Source organism: Aegilops tauschii, chromosome 3 (assembly GCF_002575655.3).
Source record: "Aegilops tauschii subsp. strangulata cultivar AL8/78 chromosome 3, Aet v6.0, whole genome shotgun sequence".
In the NCBI taxonomy this organism is placed as follows: domain Eukaryota; kingdom Viridiplantae; phylum Streptophyta; class Magnoliopsida; order Poales; family Poaceae; genus Aegilops; species Aegilops tauschii.
Genome location: NC_053037.3, coordinates 568,897,299 through 568,923,321, shown reverse-complemented (window position 1 = coordinate 568,923,321; position 26,023 = coordinate 568,897,299). Strand labels below are relative to the sequence as shown.

At 46.8% G+C, this 26,023-nt stretch overlaps 3 protein-coding genes across 9 annotated transcripts; all 3 read right to left on the bottom strand.

The window, feature by feature from the left end:
* Window positions 1–1,615: 1,615 nt before the first annotated feature.
* LOC141042517 (uncharacterized) lies at window positions 1,616–7,563 on the bottom strand. Of its 7 annotated transcripts, none has more exons than XM_073511165.1 (8): window positions 4,207–6,662; window positions 3,969–4,124; window positions 3,852–3,887; window positions 3,639–3,728; window positions 3,493–3,557; window positions 3,005–3,425; window positions 2,494–2,770; window positions 1,616–2,401 (listed from the first exon to the last, which is right to left on the bottom strand). In XM_073511165.1, the coding sequence occupies exons 1-8, from the start codon at window positions 5,098–5,100 to the stop codon at window positions 1,758–1,760; spliced, it is 2,583 nt and encodes an 860-aa protein (XP_073367266.1). In that variant the 5' UTR covers window positions 5,101–6,662; the 3' UTR covers window positions 1,616–1,757. The 7 variants fall into 7 exon arrangements, with proteins under 7 accessions (XP_073367266.1, XP_073367265.1, XP_073367262.1 ...); XM_073511164.1 differs by having other exon boundaries at window positions 3,852–3,890; window positions 4,207–5,248; XM_073511161.1 differs by having other exon boundaries at window positions 3,639–3,890; window positions 4,207–7,563.
* A 2,915-nt stretch (window positions 7,564–10,478) lies between these two features.
* LOC120976987 (polygalacturonase inhibitor-like) lies at window positions 10,479–11,705 on the bottom strand. The gene has a single exon (XM_040404715.3). It carries the CDS (start codon window positions 11,615–11,617, stop codon window positions 10,613–10,615), a length of 1,005 nt encoding a protein of 334 aa, XP_040260649.1. The 5' UTR covers window positions 11,618–11,705; the 3' UTR covers window positions 10,479–10,612.
* A 1,553-nt stretch (window positions 11,706–13,258) lies between these two features.
* Window positions 13,259–14,497, bottom strand: LOC109768179 (polygalacturonase inhibitor). Its single transcript, XM_020326912.4, has one exon. The coding sequence runs from the start codon at window positions 14,492–14,494 to the stop codon at window positions 13,391–13,393; it is 1,104 nt and encodes a 367-aa protein (XP_020182501.2). The 5' UTR covers window positions 14,495–14,497; the 3' UTR covers window positions 13,259–13,390.
* Between the last annotated feature and the right edge of the window lie 11,526 nt (window positions 14,498–26,023).

Genomic DNA, 26,023 nt, shown 5'->3' with positions numbered 1-26,023 from the left:
AGTTTTGTCAACGAGAGCATATTCGGCTTGATGTTTCATCAGTGGCTCACCCTCAATCCAATGGTCAAGCTGAGAGAGCCAATCAGGAAATCTTGAAAGGCATCAAGCCCCGGCTTTTGGTCCCTTTGCAACGGACGCCGGGTTGTTGGGTGGAGGAGTTACCTTCCGTGTTATGGAGCATCAATACTACTCCTAACAGGTCTACGGGTTACACACCTTTCTTCATGGTTTATGGAGCGGAGGCGGTCCTCCCTAGCGACATCCGTCATGACTCGCCTCGAGTGACGGCTTATGTTGAGGCGGATAATGAGCGGGCGCGCCAAGATGCTCTTGACTTGTTGGATGAACAGCGTGATGTGGCAGCGGCTCGCTCGGCAATTTACCAACAAGACCTGCGCCGCTATCACAGCCGCCGGGTTAAGTCCAGAGTCTTCCAGGAAGGTGATCTGGTGCTCCGGCTCATCCAAGATCAAACAGATGCACACAAGTTATCCCCGCCTTGGGAAGGGCCCTTTGTGGTCAGCAAGAACTTGCACAACGGGTCATACTACCTTATCGATGTTCGGGAGCACAAAGATTCACGTAAGTCGGAGGAAGAGACCCGTCGGCCGTGGAACATAGCTCAGCTTCGGCCTTATTACACTTGAGCCACCGGCCCTCATAATGTACATATTTCTATAGCCATGTATATATTATGATAAATAATAAAGCAGGACCTCTGTCCTTCTCTCCTCCAAAGGCAAATGTGTTATTGTTATCTCTATTACAACATTACATGTTCACTTGGAGGTTGATCCGGCTTATGATCGTATTCAAATCTAGCCGTTAACAATATGATCACTTGGGGGCTTCCTGTTCAAACATAGGTCGTATTCGAACCAAAGAGAACATAGCTGTCGATACCCACTTGATTGGCAAATTGCCGAGCTCATTGGGGAGTTTTTCTTGATCATATTTGAATCATAGCTCAACCCCCTTTGGGAACCGACATGGATCGTATTCGAATCAGCGTCGTGAAACAACTCTTAAGGTCATTTGGGGGCTTCCTGTTCAAACATAGGTCGTATTCAAACCAAAGAGAACATAGCTGTCGGTACCCTCTTGATCGGCAACGCCAAAGCCACTGGGGGCTATATGATCGCATTCGAATCTTAGCTTAACCCCTTTGGGACGGTTCTCTGGTCGTATTCGAATCAGAAGCCCCTAAGTTTTGATCTTTTGGTTTGCAACAAGTTGATTTGATCATATCAACAGTGTGCAAGGGCGGTCCTTACTCCGCCGGCTTAACTTTGATTAACAATGTTGATAGCACACAATAAGCATTATCGATGCTGGTGAACCGGAGTGGAGTTCTCAACCTCATTATTTGGGTTACATAAACCGGAAGTATACTTGAAGGCTTGTAAGTATGCTATTATGGTTACCTCGAGGATATAATTGAGGGCCGGTCTTTGGTGACTTTGGTTCATATTCCGGGTTATATGTAAAGTATATGACTCTCAGTGCGGTAAAGCGCCCAGAGGCTTGTGATTTATTTTCTATGCAGGACAATTAAGGACAGCTCTTTAACTTAAGGAAGGCAGATGATCGAACATAACCCGGAGGAATATAAAGGAGCAGCTTCAATGGAATTAAGCACTCTACACGTGCACGATGGCACGACAAAATTAAGTGTTTGTCCTACTCTATTACAGGACTCCCCGAGTCCAAATGGTGAGGCATTGTTTTAAGGTGTAACCATGAGCCACCTAAAGAAATCAAGGTGCTTGTTGGGTTGAAGCTCCCGGCTCATCCCTCTCCGCTCCTCCGGCTGTTCCCATGACCTGGAAGGTTGATGATTTCCAGTCAATGCCGCTCAAAGCTTCAAATTGAGCCTCGTCATCGATTAACCCGGCCGGGTCAATTTCTGGGGCAAAGGTATGCTTACGAGTCGGAGGGATCAGACTGATTGCTTCATAGCGTGGAGTGGGGATCCTCTGATTCTCCGCGTCATAGCCCGACTGATACTTGGTAAGGTCAGTGTCATTCCCAATCAAGGTGGCCACCGGGCGCACGCTCTTCACGCAGGCGGCAAAGTCTTTCTGGTCAAAAGGGGTACCGTCTTCCTTCAGGCTGGGGTATCCAAGAGCGATGTCGGCCGGGTCTAGCTCTGGGAGAAACGCCTTGGCCCGGCTCAGAGCAGCTATAGCTCCGGCTCTCGCAGAAGCCCGTCTCAGCTCTTGGAAGCGCTGAGGAAGAACGGCAAGCCGCCTGAGTAAGTCTGCCAGGTGAGTGGGAACCTCATTGGACAGAGCCACAACGGCTAAAGCACGTTGTGACCCTGTGTAGAGTTGCTCCACCAAGGTGTAAACCGCCTTTAGCTTGGTCAGCACGTTCTGATTCAAATTGGAGCTTCTGGGACCTGCATAATAACGTCAGATGAGCTGATGGCAATGGTGGGACTTATGAGACATAAAGAATGTAAACTTATTAAAAGCTTGCAGAATGACTTACCGAAGATTGCGGAGACCATCTGTGACACATGGCGTTTTAAGCCGGAGAGTTCGGCGGTTCTTTCAGTCAGAGCAGCCTCAGCTTGTTCGGCCTGGCTGAGCAAGGCAGTCTTCTCCTCGACCCAAGTCTTTCTTTCTGTTTCAAATTTCTCTTTCAGTTTTTCTTGTGCAGCAACACTGAACTCAAATTTGGCATTGGCCTTCCGGGTCTCAGTTTCCTGAGTCTTCAGGCGGTTCTTCAGCTCAGAGATTTTCGATTCAAATTTCTTGCAGGCAGCCTCTACAAATTCTGGGTTACAATTTGAGTAATTATCATGCAACATTAAAGTCCCAAGCACTTTGCAAGCAAAGACACTTGGCACTTGGGGGCTAATGTATGCTGACGGATTCTATTTATAGTGCCAGTTCATGAAGGTAAGCCAGAATTAAGTCTACAACATATTCTATCATAAGTAATAGACTTGGGGGCTAGCATGGTAAGGATGACTATGGAGTGAGCAAGAGAGTTGTACCTCAGATTTTTGCTGTATCTGCTTCACCATGTCAATCTCCAGGTCCCGGCTGTTGTGCACTTGACCAATGTAACCAGAAACAATGTCTCCAATGCTCAAGTTAGCATAGTCAGTGATATCCAGTCTGGCCCTGCGGCGCTCCAGCAGTTCTTCTTTAGCAGAGCATCTGGCCAGCACAGTGGGTCTTCCCGGCTCAACATATTCGGTCCGGCTAATCACCACATCCGGGTCATCGGCCGGTTGAGCTGAGCTGGGGATCTCCGGGTTGTCAGCATCTTCCATGGCTTGTTGTTCAGTTGGAGCGGTGGTTTCTGGAGCTGGTGCAGACGGCGGCTCAGAAGCAGAAGCGTTGGGTTCAATCAAGACCGGTTCTTCGACCGGGTGGCTTTTCTTTGCCCTCTTGCTGAGCTTTGCTTGTGCGCTGAAAGTCAAAAGGTTAGTGCAAAAACATGAGTAAGATAAGCACAAAATAAGATGATCATCATTACCCGGGTGCAGTCTTGAAAGCCGGCAAGTTAGATTGCATGGAGTCACCGGAGGAAGGTGAAGTTTTCTGGTAGTTTGAATCAGAAGAGTTGAGTGGTTGACGAGTGATGCCCGCCAAAGGATGAAAAGGATATAAGTTGGAGATAACCTCGGTCCGGCGCTTCCTTGATGCTTCAGGTAAGCCGGAGGAGAGATCTACATCCTTGCTGGCCCGGGTTTGCCTCCGGCTCTCATGAATCTGTTGCTTCAAAAGAAATTGAGGATCTTGATAAGCTAAAGGATGGGAAAATCTTACTTTCCGGGTTACTCTTCGGACTTTCAGCCTTGGCAAGGGCTCCGAGTCGGAGGAAAGTATAGTTACCTCTTCAATCACCGGGTTACTCGCTCCGGTGTCCTCCTGCTGATAATTAGTGTCAATAAGGTGGTTAAGAACAAACAAAAAAACAAACAAGAGAAGAGCATAAGAATCAAGGGCTACCTCTGACTCGGAGGTGTCTTCCAGGTGAAGCAGGTCCGAGGCGCTAGGCTTACTTCCCTTTTTGCGGGGAGCGGCTCTCCTGGCGGCTTTCTTAACCTTCCTGGCTTGCTTAGCAGCTTCATGGTCATATCTGACCTTCCAGAACTTATCATTTGCCTGAAAAATACAACAAAGGTTTCTTGAGGTTAAGATGAAAATTGTTAAAATGAAAAGTAAGGTGCTCAGATCAGTAGCTTACCGCCGGAGCCGGGTTAGCTTTGCAGAAGGGACTTAAGCCTGTCCTCCCGCAGTCTGCCAAGCTCTCGTTCAGAAGGGACTTGGTCATGTCGTCAACGACATCCTCAGGTAAGTCGTTGGGGCTGTGCCGCAGAGGATCATCCTTCTGGCCCGTGTAATCACACATTAAGCCGGGGCGGCGGCTCAAGGGAATCACCCGCCAAGCAATCCAGACCCGGACCAAATCAACACCGTTAAGACCATTTCCCAGAAGAGCTTTAATCTTGTTGATGGTGGGGATAAGCGGTTGTCGCTCAGCTTGAGATAATTTGTCTGGCAAGGGGTGATTTGACTCCAGACGTAGGGCGCGAAAGCCGGGCAGAGGGTTCTCATCAGCCAGAGAAGTATCCTGGCAGTAGAACCATGTCTGGTTCCAGTCCTTTGGGTGGCTTGGCGGTTCAGCATAAGGAAAGAGGCAATCTCTCCGTCGTTGGATTGAAATTCCACCAAGTTCCAAGCTAGGCCCGTTGGCGCACTCGTTCTGGCGGTTTAGATAAAACAGCTCCCTAAAGAGCAGTAGGCTGGGCTCTTCTCCAAGGTATACTTCACAGAACACTTGAAAGTTACAAATGTTCGACACGGAATTGGGTCCAATGTCTTGAGGTCGCAGATCGAAGAAATTCAGAACGTCTCTAAAGAATTTTGAGCCGGGAGGTGCAAAACCCCGGCTCATGTGATCAGCAAATATCACAACTTCTCCATCTCTTGGTTGAGGTCTTTCTTCCGACGGGTCAGGGGCACGATAGGACATGACCTCCTTCTTAGGCAGGTAACCCGTCTTCACGAAATCATCTAAGGTGTCATCAGTAACATTGGACCTCCCCCAGTTACATGTAATGGGTGCCTTGGGCGGCATTGTGAAAGACGAAAGCCTATGACAAAAGGAAATGTCCGGTTCAAATATAAGCCGGAGGAAGATTCCAGTTCAGTATTCAAGATGGTGGCTTATGAAGGGGCCTAATGATATATGGCTAATTGTGTCGGGTTATCTAAGCCGTTGTGGGCATCATGAGTAATTCAAGTTGTTTAAAACTCTATCATAAATGAGCCGGAAATTTCACAGCGCATGGCCTCTTTTAAACCGGAGATATGAGCCGCCATAGCTAACAGATGCAATTTTTGACTAAGTGTGGCACAAACAGGTTTCACAGATCGCAGTAATTATTTTGGATCAAACGGTCGTCTAGAAAGGAAAGTTTTTCTAGACCTAAAAACTGGCACGGAGAAGTTCATAAGATCTAATGAGGTCTTTTTGCAAGCAAGAGGGATCTGCTAGTACTGGAAATGGGTGCAAAACCACTACCGCAGGAGTTCTATCCTACTTTCTGGATCAAAGGGGGTCGCGGTGGAAGAACTGTGAAGAACTCGGGATGAACTACGAAGAACAGGGGAAGAACGGCAGAACCCTAATGCAAATCTACTATATGGAGTGGCAAGGACTTACTGGCGCTGATGAGATGCGGAGGAGGCCGCCGTTTCTCTGGACCAGTTCAGGGTGATGCAGCGGCCGAGGTTGAGGAAGACCAGGGGCGCGGCGGCGGCGGCGGAGCTCGAGCTCGGGAGCGTCAGAAGAGGAAGACGATGGAAGAGAAGGGAGACGAAGGCTTATGGGCCGGGCCTATTTATAAGGCACGGATGATAAATGGGCGCGAGAAACGAGGAGGCCACGACGTGATTATCTTGCCACGAAAAAGCCTCGATTTTCGGGATGGCCGTTAAAGATAAGATCCGTTGGGATATGACAGAATAAAAAATGAACTTAATGGAAGATGACGTCATGGCGGGTTACCAGGAATCCAGAAGATGACGTCACGGCAGGTTATAACCTTCGCACAAGCAGAAGCCGAAAGATTTTCTCTCAAAGGGATTGAAGATTGACATGAACCGGTTCAAATCAATCTGGGGCCTAATGTTGAGGATATAACTGTTAGAGTCACCCGCCCAGGAGGGGCTGGGTTACGTCAGAAGGATCATCACGTGAAGCCCAGTACCAAGCTTGAGGATGGCGGATTAGTAGTGGGCTTAAGACCCGGAGGCGGCTTAAGGCCCGTAGTGATAAACCGCCGTTACGGCAAGACTTGTACTGTAAGGCAAGAATAGTTAAGAGTCCGAGTCGGATACTGTATAAGCCGGCCGGGACTCTGAGAGCCGCAGGGCGTCAACCTCTCTATATAAAGGGATGACCCGGCGGCGGTTCAGGGAGAGAGACAACAGATCGAGAGCCAGGCATAGCGACTTAGCTCCCTGGTCATCGAAACCCTAAGTAATACCACCTCAACTGGACGTAGGCTTTTACCTTCACCGTAAGGGGCCGAACCAGTATAACCCTCGTGTTCCTTGTCCCGCTTAACCCCTTTAAGCTTCCTAACTGCGATGGCTCCACGACTAAGTCCTTGCACGAGGACATCTGCCGTGACAATTCCACGACACATTCTCTGTAGTTTTATGTGGTCTGTGTGCTACCCCACCTTTTTGTGTCTTAAGTCTGCAACAACTGTAGGGCACAGTCGAGACAGAGCACATAGGACAAACAGTGCACTATTCCCTCTGTTAATCATAATTTAACCTCTGACGTGTCAGTTGTTCTTGGAACAGATCTCGAGAAAAGCAGTACAACATGGACGGGCTAGATAAGAGGGTGCAGCGTGGGTGCACCAAACCTGGGTATAGAAAAGCCACTCTCTACTACTAAACAGGGGTCTTCATTAGGTTGAAAATCCTATATACCCCAATGGTTCTGGTGGCAAATGGGTTAGTTCCCTGACTAGTCATATACCCCAAGAACCAAAAGCAAGAAGTTGGGGAAATATCAAACAGGGGATTAGTTCGGTTGAAAACCCCTCATAAATATGTATTCCCTCCGTTCCTAAATATAAGTTTTTCTAGAGATTCTAATATGGACTACATATGGAGCAAAATGAGTGAATCTATGCTCTAAACCATGTTTATATACATACGTATGTAGTTCATTTTGAAATCTATAAAAAAGACTTATATTTAGGAACAAAGAGAGTATAAGATAATATATAAAGTCAAAAAAATAAGCTACAAATTCAGGCTGCCCAGCTTATATTCCATTCCCTTTGGAGATCAATTGCAAAAGAAAATGTATACACACATGTACTTAGACATTCAGATTATTTTTCCTGCATACCGAAAGAAAGAATCATCCCCACGATGGTCCAAAATTCAACTCCGAGCTTGCAGCATGGCTCCACATGAATCTAGCCCCTCCCCAAGCAATCTCAAAGCAACGTATTATAGTTTATGACAGTACAGAACATTGTGGTTGTTTCCTCGATCTGCAATCCCCCAACCCCCATCTTCATTTTTCATTCAACTGATAAGGGCATCTCCTACATTGACTCCCAAACCGGACATGGTATCCGTCCGCGGACCGAGGAGACCAGTCCACGGACACGAATATGGGAGCAAATCATCCATACGGATATTCGCGTCAAATCCAATAATGCAGGAGTTAGATGGGAAATACTTATTTCTCATCTAGATGAGAGCTAAACACATCTCTAAATCTAACTATCCAAAGGTGGTGTTTATGGGTGTCAGTGTTTGAAGAGTCGATGTCACGCATGGCACACCACACATGCACTGGCCGTGAATCAACTAGACGGAATATCCTAATAAAAGCCTGCAACTATATAATGCTTTGAGGTATGGTACCCGGCCGGTACCAAAATCACACAGTCGTTTGAATTTTCATGAAAGATTCGCGCCCGTCTCATGATGCGATCTGCTCATCTTCGGCTATGGGATCTACATACTGCTGAGGGTTGGCTAATTATAATTCTTCACCTTCGGAATATATGAACTATCTATCACCTTCGTGTACATCAATTAGGAATGGTTTATCTCCGCCTCGGGGATATCTGAACTCCTTGGAGGCGCTGATCTGGCAAAGCTAAAGCACTCCATAATGTCAAGCCGGCAAGTCGGGCACGTGGACGCCCTGTCGAACCACAGCTCGATGCACGGTGTATGAAAGGCATGTGAGCACGGCAGCCGGACCTGCTCCTCGTCGTCCTCCTCACTCTCCAAGTCCAATAAACAGATGACGCACGGGTCATCAGCCTCACGGCGGCGCTTTCGGCCACAGAGTGCCACAACTCCGGTGGGAGCCTTGGTTTCCGCAGCGGCGGCTTCTTTGCAGGCGAGGAGTAGCGCCCTGGGCTCGTAGACCAGGGTTATACAGGCCTGGGGTAGCTCGAGATCTAATTCGTAGCCAGGGACGACGCCCCCGGCGGCGACGATCTCGTCGATCCCGCGGCCAATCGACTCAACGATCATCGTGGCTAGGTCAAGGGGCATATGGATTGAATCCGTAGCGTTGGCGGGGAGGTCGTCGTACTCCCTTTTGACCGCGGCGGCGAGCATATCGTGGATGAGTTGGCTGAAGTCCTTGCCAGACTGGAAGACGGCGTGATCGGTGATCTCCAACTGTAGGTCGAGCTTCCTGACGACTTGATTGGTCACGTCGACCGGCCCGGCCCTGCGCGGCGCATGGGACAAGACCAGGCCGCCACGCAGGCGCATGGTGCGCGGCTGGTCGCTCGGCTTCAGCTCGAGGCTGAGGGTCAGTGCTCCTCGGAAACGAAAGTGGATCTCCGGCGCAGCCGCCGCCTGCGGCCACGGCGGCAGTGCTTCCATGGCCGCCGCTGCCGTAGCTGTAGCGGCCAGGGCCAACGGGGACCGGCAGACAGGAAACAATCGAGGAGGAGGCACCCCTGACGATGTGCGTGCTAGCTGAGAATTTAGCGCGCGGCTCGATTGGGCGTCTGTTGGAGATGCTCTTATGATTTATGATGAAAGCGCGGGCACTGCGCAGACTAGGAACCGGATTGGTTTTTTTTTTAGGCAATGGAACTGGATTGGTGGCGGCTGCTTGCAGGACACGCTCATCATCATGGGCGACATGGTTTTTTTTTTCTAGTACTGGGCGACATGGGCCGTCATCATGGGCATGGCCTCCAACTAACTAAGGTGGGCTTCTTCTTTCTTTTCCTCACAGGAGTTATGTGGCTCTTTGGAGAAATTTACTATTCTACCGTAGTGGCGTAGAATTTATTCTTCGCACAAGCCCTCAATTTTTTTTATTCTTCGCACATCCGTCGTCTTCTAGTGTAGATAGTTGCGTTTTTTTCTCTGGATTTTTTTTCATTTTTTCTGCTGGGTTTTCCTCAGGTTTTCTTCATTTCTGGTGTAGTTTTCTATTTGTTTTTTCGATATTATTATTATTATTATTATTATTATTTATTGGTGTTTTTAATTTGTAGTATTTTCCCAATGTTCAGAATCAAATTTAAATTTGTCAACACATATTTCAAATTCTAGATCAGTTTTTTTAATTTTAATTTAAAAAAATCAGACACATTTTCGAAACGTTATGATTTAAAAAATAGCAATATTTTTAAATTCACGTATATTTTTTTAAATTTATGTGAATATTTTTAAAATCTGAATTTTGCAACAACCGAACTAGACTTGCCGTGGGCCGCTGCGCTCGTCAATTGAAGGTGTTGTGGTGCTGCCCGACTGAAGGTGCAGCTCATGAAACACCTTGTGTTCCTGGCCATGGCCACCATGAGCGTGTGAAGGTGTAGTTCGGGAAGCCCAGGAGGCCGTGGAGTATCCTCACCTCGATAGAAGGCAGCGAGCAGGCCTCGCCTGGCGTCCACACGGTCGGTGCGGTGGTGCTGTCCAATGCACAAAAGGTGTTTGTTGAAATGCCAAATAGAGAGAGAGGAGGATGCCGACGTGTGGGCCCCACCTGTCATAACGGTTAACTTAGTGGTCAAAATAAACAAAGTTGACTTTTTGACCACGTAAGACCTGAAGGGTGGGTCCATAAATTGTACATATGTCCCTTTTCTAAACAAGAGATAAGTTTTTATTTGCACCGTCGATCTGTCTAAAAAATTGCAAACTTCTAAAACGGAAAAACACATCAGAAAGGAAATAAAGAAAAATTATAATGTAAAACTAAATTTTGACCGTGGTCAAATTATCTAGGATCTTTGAACTACACCAGATAACTTGTAATTTCCACTTATAAATCTTAGTCAGACAGTAAAAACCATAGTTTTAAATAGCCGGCTATAACCTTTTAAGCAGGGTATCACTAAATGGTCTCATGTACAAAATAGTTCGCTATAACTGATCTGGAGGTCCGCTATTTAAAACACCGGTAAAAACAAAGTACCAAAGCTAGCCGGCAGCTTTACCTCTCTATATGTAATCATCTTGACTTTATTTCAGCACAATTCTTGATCCAGAGACATCAATACAGTCGAATTGGTCGACATATGAATACCACCATCTCGTTATTCTGTCAAATCCACCAGATAATTCCTTCATTTCTTGCACGGAGGGAGGGGAGCACCGCAGAGGCATTTGTTGTGCTGGAAGTTGTAGAGATCGAACCTCGCCATGTTCCTGCCGGTCGGCACGGGGCCGCAGAGCCTATTGTAGCTGACGTTGAAGGCCAGCAGGTTGGCCACGTCCACGACCTGCGCCGGGATGCTGCCATGGATGGCATTGTGGCTCAGGTCCAGGTGGAAGAGCTTCTCCGGGAGCACCACCACGCCTGACAGGTCGAAATCGAAGGCGTTGCGGGACAGGTCGATGTACTGCAGCTCCTTGCCGCGCCCGAAGAGGCCCGACGCGTCGCCGGTCAGGCCATTGCGCGAGAGGTCGAGGTGCGTGAAGTTCACGGCGGCGAACGCGGCCGGGATGGCACCGGTGAGGTTGTTGTGCGACACGTCGAGGTAGACGTCCTGGCCCGCGGACTCGCTGAGGAACATCTGGGGGATGGCGCCGCTGAGGCGGTTGCGGCTGAGGGTGATGCCGGGGATGGTCCTCAGCGACACCGGGATGGCGCCGCTGAGCGAGTTGAAGGAGAGGTCGAGCTGGGTGAGCTTCTTGAGCTTGCCCAGGGAGGACGGCACGGGGCCAGACACCCCCGTCCATGAGATTTCGAGCCTGGAGAGGTTGGCGAGCTTGCCTATCGCCGGCGGTATGGGGCCCGACAGCCCCGGGAGGTGGTGCAGGAAGAGGTCCTCCAGGTGGGTGAGACCGGCAATGGTGCTGGGGATGGTGCCCGTGAAGCTGGGGTCCTGGAAGACGGAGAAGCCCACGACGCGGCCGGTGGAGCGGTCGCAGGCGACGGCGAACCAGTCGCAGCAGAGTGTGTCGGGCGCCCATGACGAGGACCAGGAGTCCGGGAAGGCGAGCAGCACCGCCTTGTCGTCAGGGTGGCAATCCTTGTAAGTAAGCTCCCGAGAGGGCTCGGCGGTTGCCGCGCCGACGAGGAGAGAGCAGAGGAGGAGGACGAACAAAGCGTGTGAGTGCATCCTCATCCTGTCGGCTGAGTGTGGCTTCGATGTGATGTGAGTCCAGTTGGGTGTGCTGCGCCCTACGTCTCTGTGTGCATATATGTATACAGACTGGATCGTCGATGCACTCGGACCACCTACTTTTGTAGTGGTATTATGTAACTAGTCAGAGAAGAAGACCAACCATGGATCCACCAAGAAGATCAGCTGAGGATAAGATGCATCTACATTCTACAGACTACAGCTGCCGACTGGTCGCAAGCGATGTGTTTGGCGAAGTGGCACTGCCGACTGGTCGCTCGACGACTGGTCAAACATGCTGCATATTTGCTGACTCGCCGACAATTCATCACAATGGAAGCATCCACCCCACATTCCGTTAGTAGCGACAGAAACAAGTGAAATATAGTATTTTAATTGAGTGAGTGTAATGTGTTTTCTGAAATGAGTGAAATAAGGTATTTGAAAAAAGTGGAATATAACCAATATTTTGTGTGAAACTGAATTTTTCAGTGTTGGAAATTGATATTTGTGATGAGTGAAGTACGTTTCAATATATTTCGTAAATCCGCAGTAAAATTAGTTTTGCAAAATGAGCGCAATGTGTTTTCTGAAATGAGTGAAATTGTTTTTCTAAGGTGATAGTTTTTAGAAATTAGGGAAAGTAGTTTCCTGAAGTAGAAGTTTTTTTTTAAATTGAGGACCAATATTTGAAATGAGTAAAATGTGTTCTCCATACATATGACACATCAATGTACAGTCGAATTGATCGACATGGCAATACCAACATCTCGTTATTACTCTATCAAAGTCACTTGTTGTATTTCTATCTATTTCTTGTATGGAGGGAGGGGAGCACCGCAGAGGCACTTGTTGTGCTGAAAGTTGTGCAGAGCCTGTTGTAGCCGTCTGGATCTCCGCTTGGAGCTCAGGAGTCAATAAGTTGTAGTAGGTAATCTTGCTGTGGACCATGGCAGCATCGGCATACCTCGGTTCGAAGTGGACTAGGGAGAGGAGGGGGAAGCAGTGGCGCGACCGAGAGGGGTGAGAATGGGACGAGGCTAGGGTTACCTTGCCGTCCGACTTAAATAGCCGGACTTGGTTCCTTGGGTGGTACAGCGAAGCAGACGGTCCTCACCTAAACCGGAGGAAGCGCCCGTTGGACCTCTACGGGTTTTAGCTCGGGCCCATTCATCAAGAAGACGTGTCGGACGCGTCCAAATGCGTCTGAGCGTCTGTATATCCGTCCCACATATATATGAGCTGGATATAGGGGTGCCGGTCAGTCCGGACGTTTGGGCCGAGTTTGCCAGCTCGGGTTGGGTGGCGTTTTTTCGCCCCTCGCAAGTAATGTGTTTGGCGAAGTGGCAGTGCCAACTGGATGACTGGTCAAACATGCTGCATTTGCTCCTCGCTGACGCGTGCAAACGGATTCAACGAGGAATAATTCACCACAATGGCTGCATCCAACCCACATGCCGTCAGTACCGACATGAACATCATCATCAACTCTTGGTGTTTCTATGTGTTCATCAGTCCATGCATGCATGTTTGACAGGGAAAGTGTCCAACATGATGCTTATTAAAAGTGTGCATTTTTCAATGGTATAGAAAGACCATGTTAGTTCGACACAGTATATCTATAAATTCACTGCTACACTGGTGGAAAGCATAATCATCTTGACTTTATTTCAGCACAACTCTTAATCCAGAGAGACATCAATGTACAGTCGAATTGATCGACATGGCAATACCAACATCTCGTTACTCTGTCAAAGTCATTTGTTGTATTTCTATCTATTTCTTGCATGGAGGGAGGGGAGCACTGCAGAGGCACTTGTTGTGCTGGAAGTTGTAGAGATTTAACCTCGCCATGTTACCGCCGGTCGGCACGGGGCCGCAGAGCTTGTTGTAGCTGACGTTGAAGAACTGCAGGTTGGACAAGTTGGCGACCTGCGCCGGGATGCTACCATGGATGGCATTGTGGCTCACGTCGACGAAGTAGAGCTGCTCCGGGAGCACCACGCCCGATAGGTCGAAATCAAAGTCGTTGCGGGACAGGTCGATGTACTGCAACTCCTTCCCGCGGCCGAAGAGGCCCGACGCGTCGCCGGTCAGGTCGTTCCGCGACAGGTCGAGGTGCGCGAAGTTCACGGCGGCGAACCCGGCCGGGAGGGGCCCCGTGAGGTTGTTGTGCGACAGCCAGAGGTAGACCTGGTCCGCAGACTTGCTGAGGAACATCGGGATGGCGCCGGTGAGGCGGTTGCGGCTGAGGTTGATGCCGGACAGGTTGGGGATGGTCCCCAGCGACGCCGGGATGGCGCCGGTGAGCGAGTTGAAGGAGAGCTCGAGGAAGGTGAGCTTCTTGAGCGAGCCCAGGAAGGACGGGACGGGGCCCGACACGGCCGTCCAGGATATGCGGAGGCTCGAGAGGTTGGAGAGCTTGCCGATCGCCGGCGGTATAGGGCCCGACAGCAATGGGAGGTGGCGCAAGGTGAGGTCCTGCAGGTGAGGGAGGCCGGCGAGGGCGCTGGGGATGGTGCCCGTGATGTTGGCGTCCTGGAAGACGGCGAGGCTGACGACGCGGCCGGTGAAGTGGTCGCAGGTGACGCCGTTCCAGTCGCAGCAGGGGCTGTCGGATGTCCACCCCGACAAGTGGTAGGGCTCCCCGAGGGCGGCCTTGAAGGCGAGCAGCGCCGCCTTGTCGCCCGGGTGGCAGTCCTTGTAGGTCGGGTCTGGAGAGGGCTCGGCGTTGCCCGCGCCGGCGAGGAGAGAGCAGAGGAGGACGACGAGCAAGGCGTGTGAGTGCATCCTCATCTTGTCGGCTGTGTGTGGCTTTGATGTGATTTGAGTCCACTTCGGTGTGCTGCACCCAGCGTCTCTGTGTGCCCCATGGTGCATATATGTACAGATTCATCGATGCACTGAAGCATCTATATATTGGAGTGGTATCTAACTAGTCAGAGAAGAAGACCAACCAGCCAAGAAGATCAGCTGAGGATAAGATGCATGCATCTACAGCGATGTGTTTGGCGAATTGGCACCTGCCGACTGGACGACTGGTCCAACATGCTGCATTTTTGCCGCCTCGCTGACCAGTCCAAATGGATTCAACGGTGAATAATTCATCACAATGGCAGCATCCAAACCCACATGCCCTTTCGTAGCGTCAGGAAACAAGCTAGACAACAATTCTGCGTGTTTCTTTGTGTCCATGCATGCATATGCATGTGTGACAGGGAAAGCCTCCAACAGGACGCTTACCAAAATTGTGCATTTTGCTATGGTATAGAAGGAACCATGTTTGGAATGGCTCCTTGTGCAATTTTTCCTTTGAATTTACTTCCGCATTTTTATTTGCAATCAAGATTTAGAGTTCAGACAACATGTCTATAGTAGGTGTATGCAACCAGAATTGTGCCATAAACATCCAGAGAAGTCCGGGTATTGTGCTAATTGTGCCAAAAACTTCCAACGATCATTCCAACTAACCAATTATATCCGGACTTCTCTTAAATCCATTGTAAAAATGATGGAATGTAGGGTGGTATGAGTTTTATCATGTGTAGTAGCCAACATACTTGTGGTTTGTAGCAAGAACTAGGGTTAGAGTTACGATATATGTTAAGTAATGACATGATCTATTTATCACATGGTTGACCTGTGATGGGGCATGTTTGAACTGGAGGACCAAGGGTAGTAGGCCCTCTCTATCGAAGTACTCCGCGAACCGCTCGTCGTACATCGTCTCGGTGGCTGTTTGGTGCCCCCTGATGCACAAAGTTGGTATAACCTATGACAATTATTGAAGGCGTGCTCACTAGCTTGGTAATTACAGAAAATAAGTAAAAGTGAACAAGATTTGCTTCTTGCACACCCATTCTCAATATACCACGCACGATGAGTGAGGTTAGAAATACTTTCAAGCCCATAATTCGAAGGCTCATTGGCCAGCTCATTGCCAATCGCACATGTACAAAATCGACACTAGTAAGAAAATACATACATAAACCACAACATCCGTGTGATATGTGGCCTAGTAAGGCATTCATCGATGTGTGCTGAAGCCTTTGAGACAAACATATACATGGCAAAAACTTTGGCGTCAACTTTGTCATGAACAGCACACACATGACAAAAAACATCACACATCCATCCATACATATGCATTTCCATCTATCAAATCTGAGTTAATTGCAAGAACCCACCACATTGTAGACCAGATTATCATAAACATTAGTTTACATTTTTTTTAACAAAAAACACCATGTCTACGTTTTTCTAATAAATCACTGATCGACGGATTAAAGCGCTCTGCGCACGAATATGACAAATGGGCCCCGCTTCTCAGGAGCTAGCTGGGCAAAAAAAAACGCCATGTGGGCACTTTGACTAGTTTTCTCTCGCAAACGCCCCACCCAACCCACTCTCTCTTCTCCCTCTTGCTCGATCCCCAATCAAGCCGCCGCCCTCGACTGCCTCATTGTCGGTGGCCTCTCCCCGGCGAGGCACCGTGGTGACTCCGCCTCCCTGGTGCCGAGGCACGTTGCCCCCTCCCTGATAAGCATTAAGCCAATGGCCCCCTCACCTCTTCTCCATTTGCAGCATGACAACGACCGAAGGGGTGCGTCCGCACCTTCATCTTGGCCTTCTCCGGCACTTGGATCGTGCCCCAGGTCTCTCCTCCTCCACCGACAACCACTCTTCATCCCATATCTGCCTCTCTTTGGCCTAGTGTGTACACCGAAGAACTCTCTTCGGCCTAAGCTAGACCGAAGAGTTCCTCTTTTGCCAAAGGGGGGCCACCGGGGTCATAGTTCTGATTTTTTTAATTCGAGCATACGTTTTCTGAATTTTTTGAAAAAAATATTTTAAAGAAATTCCACAAGCCGAACACCAACGGTAGTTGGCATGTCCATTTCAGTGATGGCATTAGACCAGTAGAGTACATGCACGGCCCACAAGCTTCAAAACACAGTACCGCGTGTGCTAATTAAATGGTACATATGTCAGAGGTTAATTTGGCAAAGTGGATGTCATAGCTGCACTAGTAGAAAAATGGGCTTTTACCCCGGTTGGTAAGGGCCTTTTGTCCCGGTTTTCGAACCGAGACTAAAGGGTCGTTACTAAAGCCCTAACCCTTTAGTCCCGGTTCTTACACGGCGGAGATCATCATCATCGGGCACTGGTTCCTCTTGATCTTCAGCAGCTTCCCCCCTTGCAGCATCATTGGGCACATCGTCTGGTTCCTCTTGATCTTCAGCAGCTTCCCCCGTTGCAGCATCACCGTATTCAGGGGGCACATAGTTGTCATCGTCCTCTTCTTCTTCGCCGTCTTCCATCATAACCCCTATTTCTCCGTGCCTTGTCCAAACATTATAGTGTGGCATGAAACCCTTGTAAAGCAGGTGGGTGTGAAGGATTTTCCAGTCAGAGTAAGACTTCGTATTCCCACATGTAGGGCATGGACAACACATAAAACCATTCTGCTTGTTTGCCTCAGCCACTTCGAGAAAATCATGCACGCCCTTAATGTACTCGGAGGTGTTTCTGTCACCGTACATCCATTGCCGGTTCATCTGCGTGCATTATATATAATTAAGTGTGTCAAGAACCATTACAGAACATCATGAATAGATAATTAAGTGACCAAATTAATAGAAGTTCATCATCACATTAAAACCAAAGTACATACATAGTTCTCATCTAACAACATATATATAGCTCTCCAGAGCATCTAATTAATTAAACCATACATTGAAACTATGTAAAACATTTCAATGCGAAAACAAATGCGATCATAATCGCAACCAAGGTAACAATTGATCCAACGGCATAATGATACCAAGCCTCGGTATGAATGGCATATTTTCTAATCTTTCTAATCTTCAAGCGCATTGCATCCATCTCGATCTTGTGATCATCGACGACATCCGCAACATGCAACTCCAATATCATCTTCTCCTCCTCAATTTTTTTATTTTTTCCTTCAAGTAATTGTTTTCTTCTTCAACTAAATTTAACCTCTCGACAATAGGGTCGGTTGGAATTTCCGGTTCAACCACCTCCTAGATAAATAAAATCTATGTCACGTTGGTCGGCATATTTGTCATAAACAATAAATGAACCAAATAGTTATGAAAAGATAATATATACCACATCCGAATCATAGACAGGACGAGGGCCGACAGGGGCGGATACCAAAACCGTCGCACTATGTAATAAGAAGGAATAATAAAAGTAACAAAATTAGACAAGTATCTATCTAAAGTAAGAATTTTTTTTTCTTTCAGAAAGAAGATAAGAACAAGAGGCTCACCACGGTGGTGCTGGCGACGAGATCGGCGCGGGCGATCGACGGCGGTGAAGACGGGGACGGGACGTGACGGACCGCTAAACCTAGACAAATCTCGGGGAAAATGGAGCTCGGAGGTCGTGTTTCGAGAGGAGAAAGATTAACTAGTGTGGCTTAGACATTTCATCGAACACCTCATGTGCATAGGAGGTGAGCTAAAGCACCCAAATGCCCTCCCCTCGCCGGCCAGAAAAAACAGAGCACTGTGGAGTGCTCTGCTGTGGCGATGGGGTATATATAGGCAACTCATTGGTCCCAGTTCGTGGCACCAACCGGGACTAAAGGGGGGGCATTGGTCCCGGTTGGTGCCACGAACCGGTACGCATGCCCCCCTTTAGTCCCGGTTGGTGGCACCAACCGGGACCAAAGGCCTTGTGCTGCCCCGCGTCAAAAGTTTAGTCCCACCTCGCTAGTTGAGAGAGCTCGAGAGTGGTTTATAAACGCTGCTGCGCCCACCCTCTCGAGCTCCTCTCAACTGCAGGCTTTCGGGCCTAACCGTTCTCTTTGCCTGTGGGGCCTACTGGGCCTTCTGCGGGCCTGAATCCTGGCCCATGGATGGGTTTCCAGTCGTATTCAGGCCGTGGTGGCCCAGTAGGTGGCATAATATTTTTCCTGTTTTTTGTTTTCTCTTTTGCTTTATTTATTTTGTTTTGTTTCTACTTACAACAAAAAACTTATTTATTTTATTCCATTTTGTTTCTAATTACTTATGTATTTTACTTTATTTATTTTATTTTTATTTATTTTACTGCTGCTATTTTTATTTATTTTACTGCTGCTACTTTTATTTATTTTATTAATGTTTATTTATTTTATTTACTATAGTTTATTTTATTTTAGTTTATTAAGGTTTATTTATTTTTATTTATTTTATTAAGGTTTATTTATTTTATTTACTATAAAAAATGAACATAGATGCGCCTATAGAGAAAATTCAACCTAAATTCATAATAATTTTCTATGAAATTCAAAGAAATTTACTCTGAATTTAGGTCAAATTCCCTGTATAAGGGCATCTATTTTCACTTTGAGAGGAGCTCAACAAGGCAGAGAGGGGCGGGCTTATAAACCGGTGTGAGCGCCCTTCGGTTGGCGAGGTGGGACTAAACTCTGACCGCTACTAGGACCAACCCTTTAGTCCCGGTTTGTGGTATGAACCGGGACTAAAGGGTGAGCCTCTGGTCCCGGTTCAAGCCACCAACCGGGACCAATGGTGGTGGGCCAGGAGCGAGGCCCATTGGTCCCGGTTTGTCCCACCAACCGGGACCAAAGGGGCCGGACGAATCGGGACCAATGCCCCCACGAGGCCCGGCAGGCCCCTGGCCGCACGAACCGGGACCAATGCTCACATTAGTCCTGGTTCGTGACTGAACCGGGACTAATGTGAATATTGCCCTGTGACCAAAGCCCAGTTTTCTACTAGTGTTGCATTCCACCGACGGTTGTTGCATATCATCGACGCATCAAAAGACTGATGATCGAGCGTAGACGGCAACAATGATGATGCATGTGATGTGCAGTTGCACAAGTTTTTCCTCTTACCTTCTAATATTTAGACAAATTTGGAGACTTGCTTGTTAAGCTTTCTCACTTCCGGATAAAGACAAGGAAGGAGAAACCAAGTTATCTCACTCCATCACAATCAGCGGGAAGGGGATGCTACCTGCACGTACAATTAATCCCTTCACCAAATTAAGGAATGCGTACCAAATTTCTTGACAACTGTCAGCTAAAGTACTTGTGCAATTACAAAAAGCATGATTATGGGTACTTGGGTAGCATTGACCTTAATGTTTGGAGGCTTCGGGTTTTTCTAGCTGTAGAATGTAGACACCCCGAGAAAAACATTTGTCGATATTTTTTAAAAAAATGGAGAAAATTAGCAATTTTCAGAAGGAGTCAAAAAATAGTATATTACAGTTTAATAATTACCATCAGCGATGGTTCTAAAAATATTAAAACCAAATTAGGAGTAGTACCGCAAATTAAGTTGTACCGTACTGGTTTAGGGTGATCTCACCATTCATATAGTCATATATATACTCATATGTTCGATTTCAAGACCATTTTTTTAGCATTTCTTTAAAAATTGTGAATATTGGTTAGGAGCAAACAAAATACGGAAAGGAAATCTTCAACCCTAGCTTATCTCTTAATTTGGGTTTTTTAAAGATTCAAAACTTTGTAAATAGAATGGTTGTGCACATACATACATACATACATACATACATACATACATATATAGGGGTGCTAGAGTTAATTAACTTGCTACATATAAGGAACGTGAAGGAACTGTTAACAGTACTAAAGATTGATGCAAAAAGCGAGATGATCAGACTATGTTCACATCAGGGAAATAAAGAGTGACGAGCATAATAATGCGTGCAATATACTCGCTTGGTTCCATAATTCTTGCCGCGGTTTTAGATTAAATTTGAACTACAAGCACAATAAAAATTATGAAACAGAGCGAGTACATAAGAAGACAAAGTAATTACGTAGTTATAAGAAACACGTAACATTGCTACTCGTAACAATTTCACAACCCTCACAAAGTCACCAGTAGCACACCAGTACATGAACCGAAGCGGTAATGTGGAATAATCGGAAGGTAAACGAAATGGTAGAACACCCGATCGACGCGCCACGTAGACGCGGAGGTGCAGAGCAAACAGTATTCATAGTAATTAAACCAGCCGTCCTGGGCGGTATGCATGCATGTCTAGAATCGGTTCATGAGGCCCTTGAACCACTTCTTCACCCCGCCTGCTTCCTCCGCCCCAAGGTGGTGGTCGCCGTGGTTGAAGCTCCTCGTGCTCGTGGTCGCCGGGCCCAGCCTCCTAGCCAGTTCTCCCAGTTCGTCAGCCTCGTGGTCGCCGTCGTGGGCGTGGAGGTGGAGGCGTCCGAGCAGCTTCGTGTTCATTTCTTCATCCTTGCCCTGCCTGTGGTCGTCGTCCTCCTCCTCCTGGTCGTGGTGGTGACGGTGGTGGAGGCCGACGCCGTGGACGAACATGCTCGCCATCATCTCCACTTTCCACGCCTTCACTGCCTCGTTCCCCTCACCCTCCTCGCCGTGGGTGTCGGGTTCAGGCTCCGCGACCACCTCCAGCACCGCCTCCCAGTGTGCTTGCTCTTCTCCCAGCACCTCCGTGGGGAAGAAGGCCGCAGGTTGGACGCGGGCCTCGCCCAGGCCGGAGAACGCGCCGCGGCGGTGGAAGAAGCCGTGATGGCGCGGGCGCGCCAACCAGAGGTGACCGCGGTGGGATGGGAGCTCGTCCTCGTCCCATGCGACGACCGGGGCCGGGAAGCTCGGAAGGGTCGTCGCCTCAGCAGCAGCATCCGCTTGATCAGCTCGAGTGAGGAGGACGGGGACGGGTGGGCCCTGGTCGTCGGAGATGGCCTCAAGGTCGCGGCAGCTTGCGACGGACAGGAGGGACAGGAGGAGCATGGCGAGGGTGGCGAGGCGGGCCATGGTGGCTGGAGCAGAACGTCTCCTGTGGACTGAGACGAGAGCGGGCAGCGGACTGGACGGGGTATTTGTAGTGGAGAAATGAATGAATTTTTTTAGTTGGGAATGAATGCATTCTACTATATAAGAAGATTTGTAGATTGCTGATCGCGCTTGCCACGGGATGGGAATGAATTTTTTTAGTTGTTAGCCCTGAGTATTCGGTCAAATAGTTCGTTGGCTTAAAATTAAAATTTCAGTTTCGATATATATGCATCCTCTTCACCGCATATTAGGAGAACAAATCAAGGCTGACCTAACTAGTTTAGCTCTTAGCGCAGGAGGCGTTAATTAACTTACTTATTCCATCATATCGGTGACGCACTGACGCTTCATCAGGCACATGAGTGGCTAGACTACATTAACATTTGTTCGTTCGAAACGGTGGAACTGCAAGCTATATTTTTCTTAGCTGCACTTCATATATAAAGGCATAACTTATAGCAAATTAAACTGAAGCTGTCTGGTGTACTGCATCACCCTTTCATTCGACGAGTCCATTGTCCACCGTCGAGAGGCGAACCAGTGTGTGTCGATGGGGTCCAATTGCGTACGTGATGGCGTCAATTGTGTCACGGTTTTGAATAACAAAATGGTGCAAAGATCAGACGCGGGAGAGATATTCAACCTCTTGGCAGACTGAAATCCCTTACTTTTCCATTCTTTCTAGAATTAGATTTTGGTTAATATCATTTGGAAGGCATGTGTTGTGTTTTTTGTGTGTGAAAGGGCCCAAGGCCCATATATATCAAGCATCACATGTCCTTACAAACACACCCATATGAAAACATAAAATTACATTCATATCTCGTGGGGGTGCCAAAGTCTTCTTCCTCCTGCATCCACCGGCGGTGCGCCATGAGCATAGCTCGATGCCGCCTCTGGGCGTCTGGCTTAGTGGAGCAACCATTTTTAAACCCAGGAGCTTGTAGAAGCAGCGGCTAGGAAGTTGCCGATTAATACCAGGAGACGCCGGCAGCTGTGACCTGTGAAGCAAATCGCCGTCCCGGAGAACAAAACAATGATAAGGACTTGTAGAAAGAACAAAGACAATAAAAGTTGGCCGAATCCAGATGGATCCATAAGAAACCTAAACCGCCTGGATCCCAAAACAATCGCCATATACATGCCTCCACAAGCCCTCCCCCGATGATAAGCACACCAACGGAAGGAGGAAAGAGCGGAAAGAACATTCTTCCTACACTGGAATAGCACCCCCCCCCCCCCCCACCCAACCCAATCCAAGCTCGAAGGCACGCTTGGTGCACCGTTTAGTCCTTATTTTCCTCTTTTTGATGAATGTGCATTAGTCATCCCAAAATCCTATTCCACCCTTGGTGCACCGTTTAGCCCCCTTTTTTCTTAACGTCAGCCCCATTTCTCTCTCTGAGGAGACACTCTTTAGTGATTTGTTCTAGATCGAGGAGACACTGTTTAGTCATTTGTTTCTAGAAGAGACACCGTTTAGTCAAGCAGTCACGCATAACCCATCATTCTGGGCCGGCCCGTGTGCCGAATGTCTCCTCAGATTTTGTATGTCTTTTTGTTTCTTTCCATTTTATTTTAGATTTTTGTACTTTTATCGTTTTCATTTTTCTGATTAGTTTTCCCTTTTATTCTTCCATAAATAAATTTTTAAAAAGTATTTCATGAACATTTTTAATATTTGATAAACATTTATAAGTAAGTGACATTTTTTATTACAGTAAGTTAGATATAGACAAATTTAAAATGTTCAACTAATACAAATTTTATTACATGAGAATTACACTGAAACGTTCTGACAAATTTAATTTATTGTATATAAAAATTTATATAACTGTATGCTTTTAAAAAATGCATCCAACAATTTTTTCCATTACTTGAAAAATGTGTAGAACACATTTTTAATTACATGAATTTTTAATGGATGAACAATTCTATAAACATGCATCAAGCACTTTTTAAATACATGATTTATTATAAAAAAATTCATCTTGTGGATCTTGCTATGATCTAATAAAGTTGAAGTAATCCGTCATCTCACGCCAATAACTTGGGGTGGGCACATCGATGTGTGGTAGAATCACGACGCGATCCACACAATATGAAAGGTGTCCGAGCACGACAGCCAGACGGTCTTCTCGTCCCCAATAGCAATTTCCAACAAAAAGATGGAGCACAACTCCCCATGCAGCTTTAGGCTGCATGCCAAAATGTTGGCAAGCTCACTCGTTGCGGCAGCCTCTTTGCACGCGAGGAATAACACCTTCGTATCCCTATAGACCAAGCATACCAGGCCGCCAATGGGTCTGCGTCCCATACAGCGGGAAAATTCACGGTCAAACCCATGGCATTTGCCAAAGTGAGGGATTGGGGAAGTTTAACAACCCTAGTTCCCGATGGCAAGGTTGGCTAACATCCCGTAGATCAGCTCACAACAATGTATCCCCGACGGATGGCGAGGTCGGGGACTTCGACATAGTGGTCGAGTGGCACCCTATCGTCGAACCTAGCTAAAAAGCACCCCTCTATCCTGTTGACCTCAGTCCCGATCATGTGTGTCTTGTGGACTAGGAGAACATCAATGTGGATATGAATGGAACATGAGCAGTCAGTTGGCTTCCAGTGGATAAGCTTTGCAATGAGACTCCCCCATAGGCGATGAAATGTGTCTCGGTCACCTCCATCCCGTGTGGCCATGGTGTCACTTGGTTGTAGCACATTTAAAAGCTCCGCGTTTATATATGAACATGCGGGATTTGGGCGGATGGATTGGTGTCGGGTTGTGGATGTTTACAATCTAAGGCATTATCATGCGTGACATTCTTGTAAACAAGAGCACCTAGGTGTGTCCGTCCCAAATATGTCAAACATTTTTAATATACTCTCTACATATGCAATATATGTCTAGTATTGTACAAATGAAGCAAAAGACCCATACTAGGTGTCTTCTCAAATCCTCACCTTATAACCAACTCTAGTGGACAATTTGTAGGCAAACTTCACAACTTTTTCTCCTCACAGTACCCCGTTGACGGTTGCTATGCCTACTATATCACAGTGTAAAATGTTTGGAGATAAAGCATGATATTATGCATCAATTATAGTATCTCAAATTTTGCCTTCTCCATGCATATATCTCTTCACCCATGGGCCAAGGAGACATATATTGAGGTAATAAATATTTTGGGATGCCTAAACCACTACAATGGAGAATAAAATTTGAATGTAAGAATTTTCTATCCCTAACTTGCTGCTCTATTTTTAGCTAGTTTTCTTTGCACATCGAATCCTCCTTGAACTCTTAATTTTTTCATAAGAAGTAAAATTACATGCTTTTTAAAAATATGTGCCAAACATTTTTTACCTGAAATTTCCATTGACATATTTTAAAATTGCATAAACATTTGAAAAAAATGTAATGAACACTTTTATTATTATTATTATATGGTTTTTAAACAGATTGAACACTTATTACAAAAGTGTTGGCAATCGTATTTTACTACATGAATATTTTTAATTCATGTACATTTTCTAATTACCTGAACATTTTTAAGCGCCTGATCGATCTACAAAGGCTGATCATCTTCCTGAATTCTCGTTAATTAGAGATCCAAGTTGTGGTCCGAGGTAATCTACCAAGGACAAAAAGTCTGATCAGACAAGAAACTGCTTGAACAGTTGTGAGGCATTATCCATCGGAATCGGTAAGTAAAACTTGATGACTCATTTAATCGCCAACATACACTTTTGTATGCTGAACCTAATGGTTATCGAAATATGGTAAAGACACTTTTGTATGCTCTACAACTTTGAAAAGGTGGAATTGCGTCATTTTGGTGTTTCTAACCCTGGGAATAGGTAAACTATTAATTAAACTGTTTAATAGCTATGTTGAAACTAAATATGCTGGACATTTTTTTGCTTTTGTTAGGTGTATCCTATAGGTTATGATTTTGAGATTGTTAAAACCTGTCATTTTCAAAATTGTTTCCTTTGATGAGGCGATACTCCGGTGGCCGTTCTGTGGATTCACAAATCAAACTCATGCATAAACTTATTGAAAATTAAATATATTAGGGCACTTTGGTTTATGCCATAAACAATTGATTGAATCTGAATTTACCGATTAAATGTTGTTGTTTTTGCCCAACCTTCTTATTTTATTTCTTTTTACAGTTGCTACGCAAATGTTGTCCTTCAGTGCTTGGCCTTTACCCGACCACTTACAGTGTACCTTCTCAAGGGGATTCATTCAAAAAATGATAAATTAATGCGAAACTCTTTCTTATGCTATTCAGCGCATTCCCTTGAGTTACAGTATATTACTATGGTATTTTCTAGGTTCCCAAAAGGAATGGTGCTTCTTGTGTGAGTTTGAAAAACTCATTGTGGAGGGTAAGCAAGGACACTCTCAATTATCACCTACTGGAATACTCTCACATTTGTGTGACATCTGAAGTAGCTTTCGCCCAGGCAAATAGGAAGACGCTCATGAGCTTCTCATGTGAGTTTTTTGTTTCCTCATTCTCTTTGGTTAAAATTCTATACCTCTCGCTGGCCTAAAATATCGTGTATGCACAAA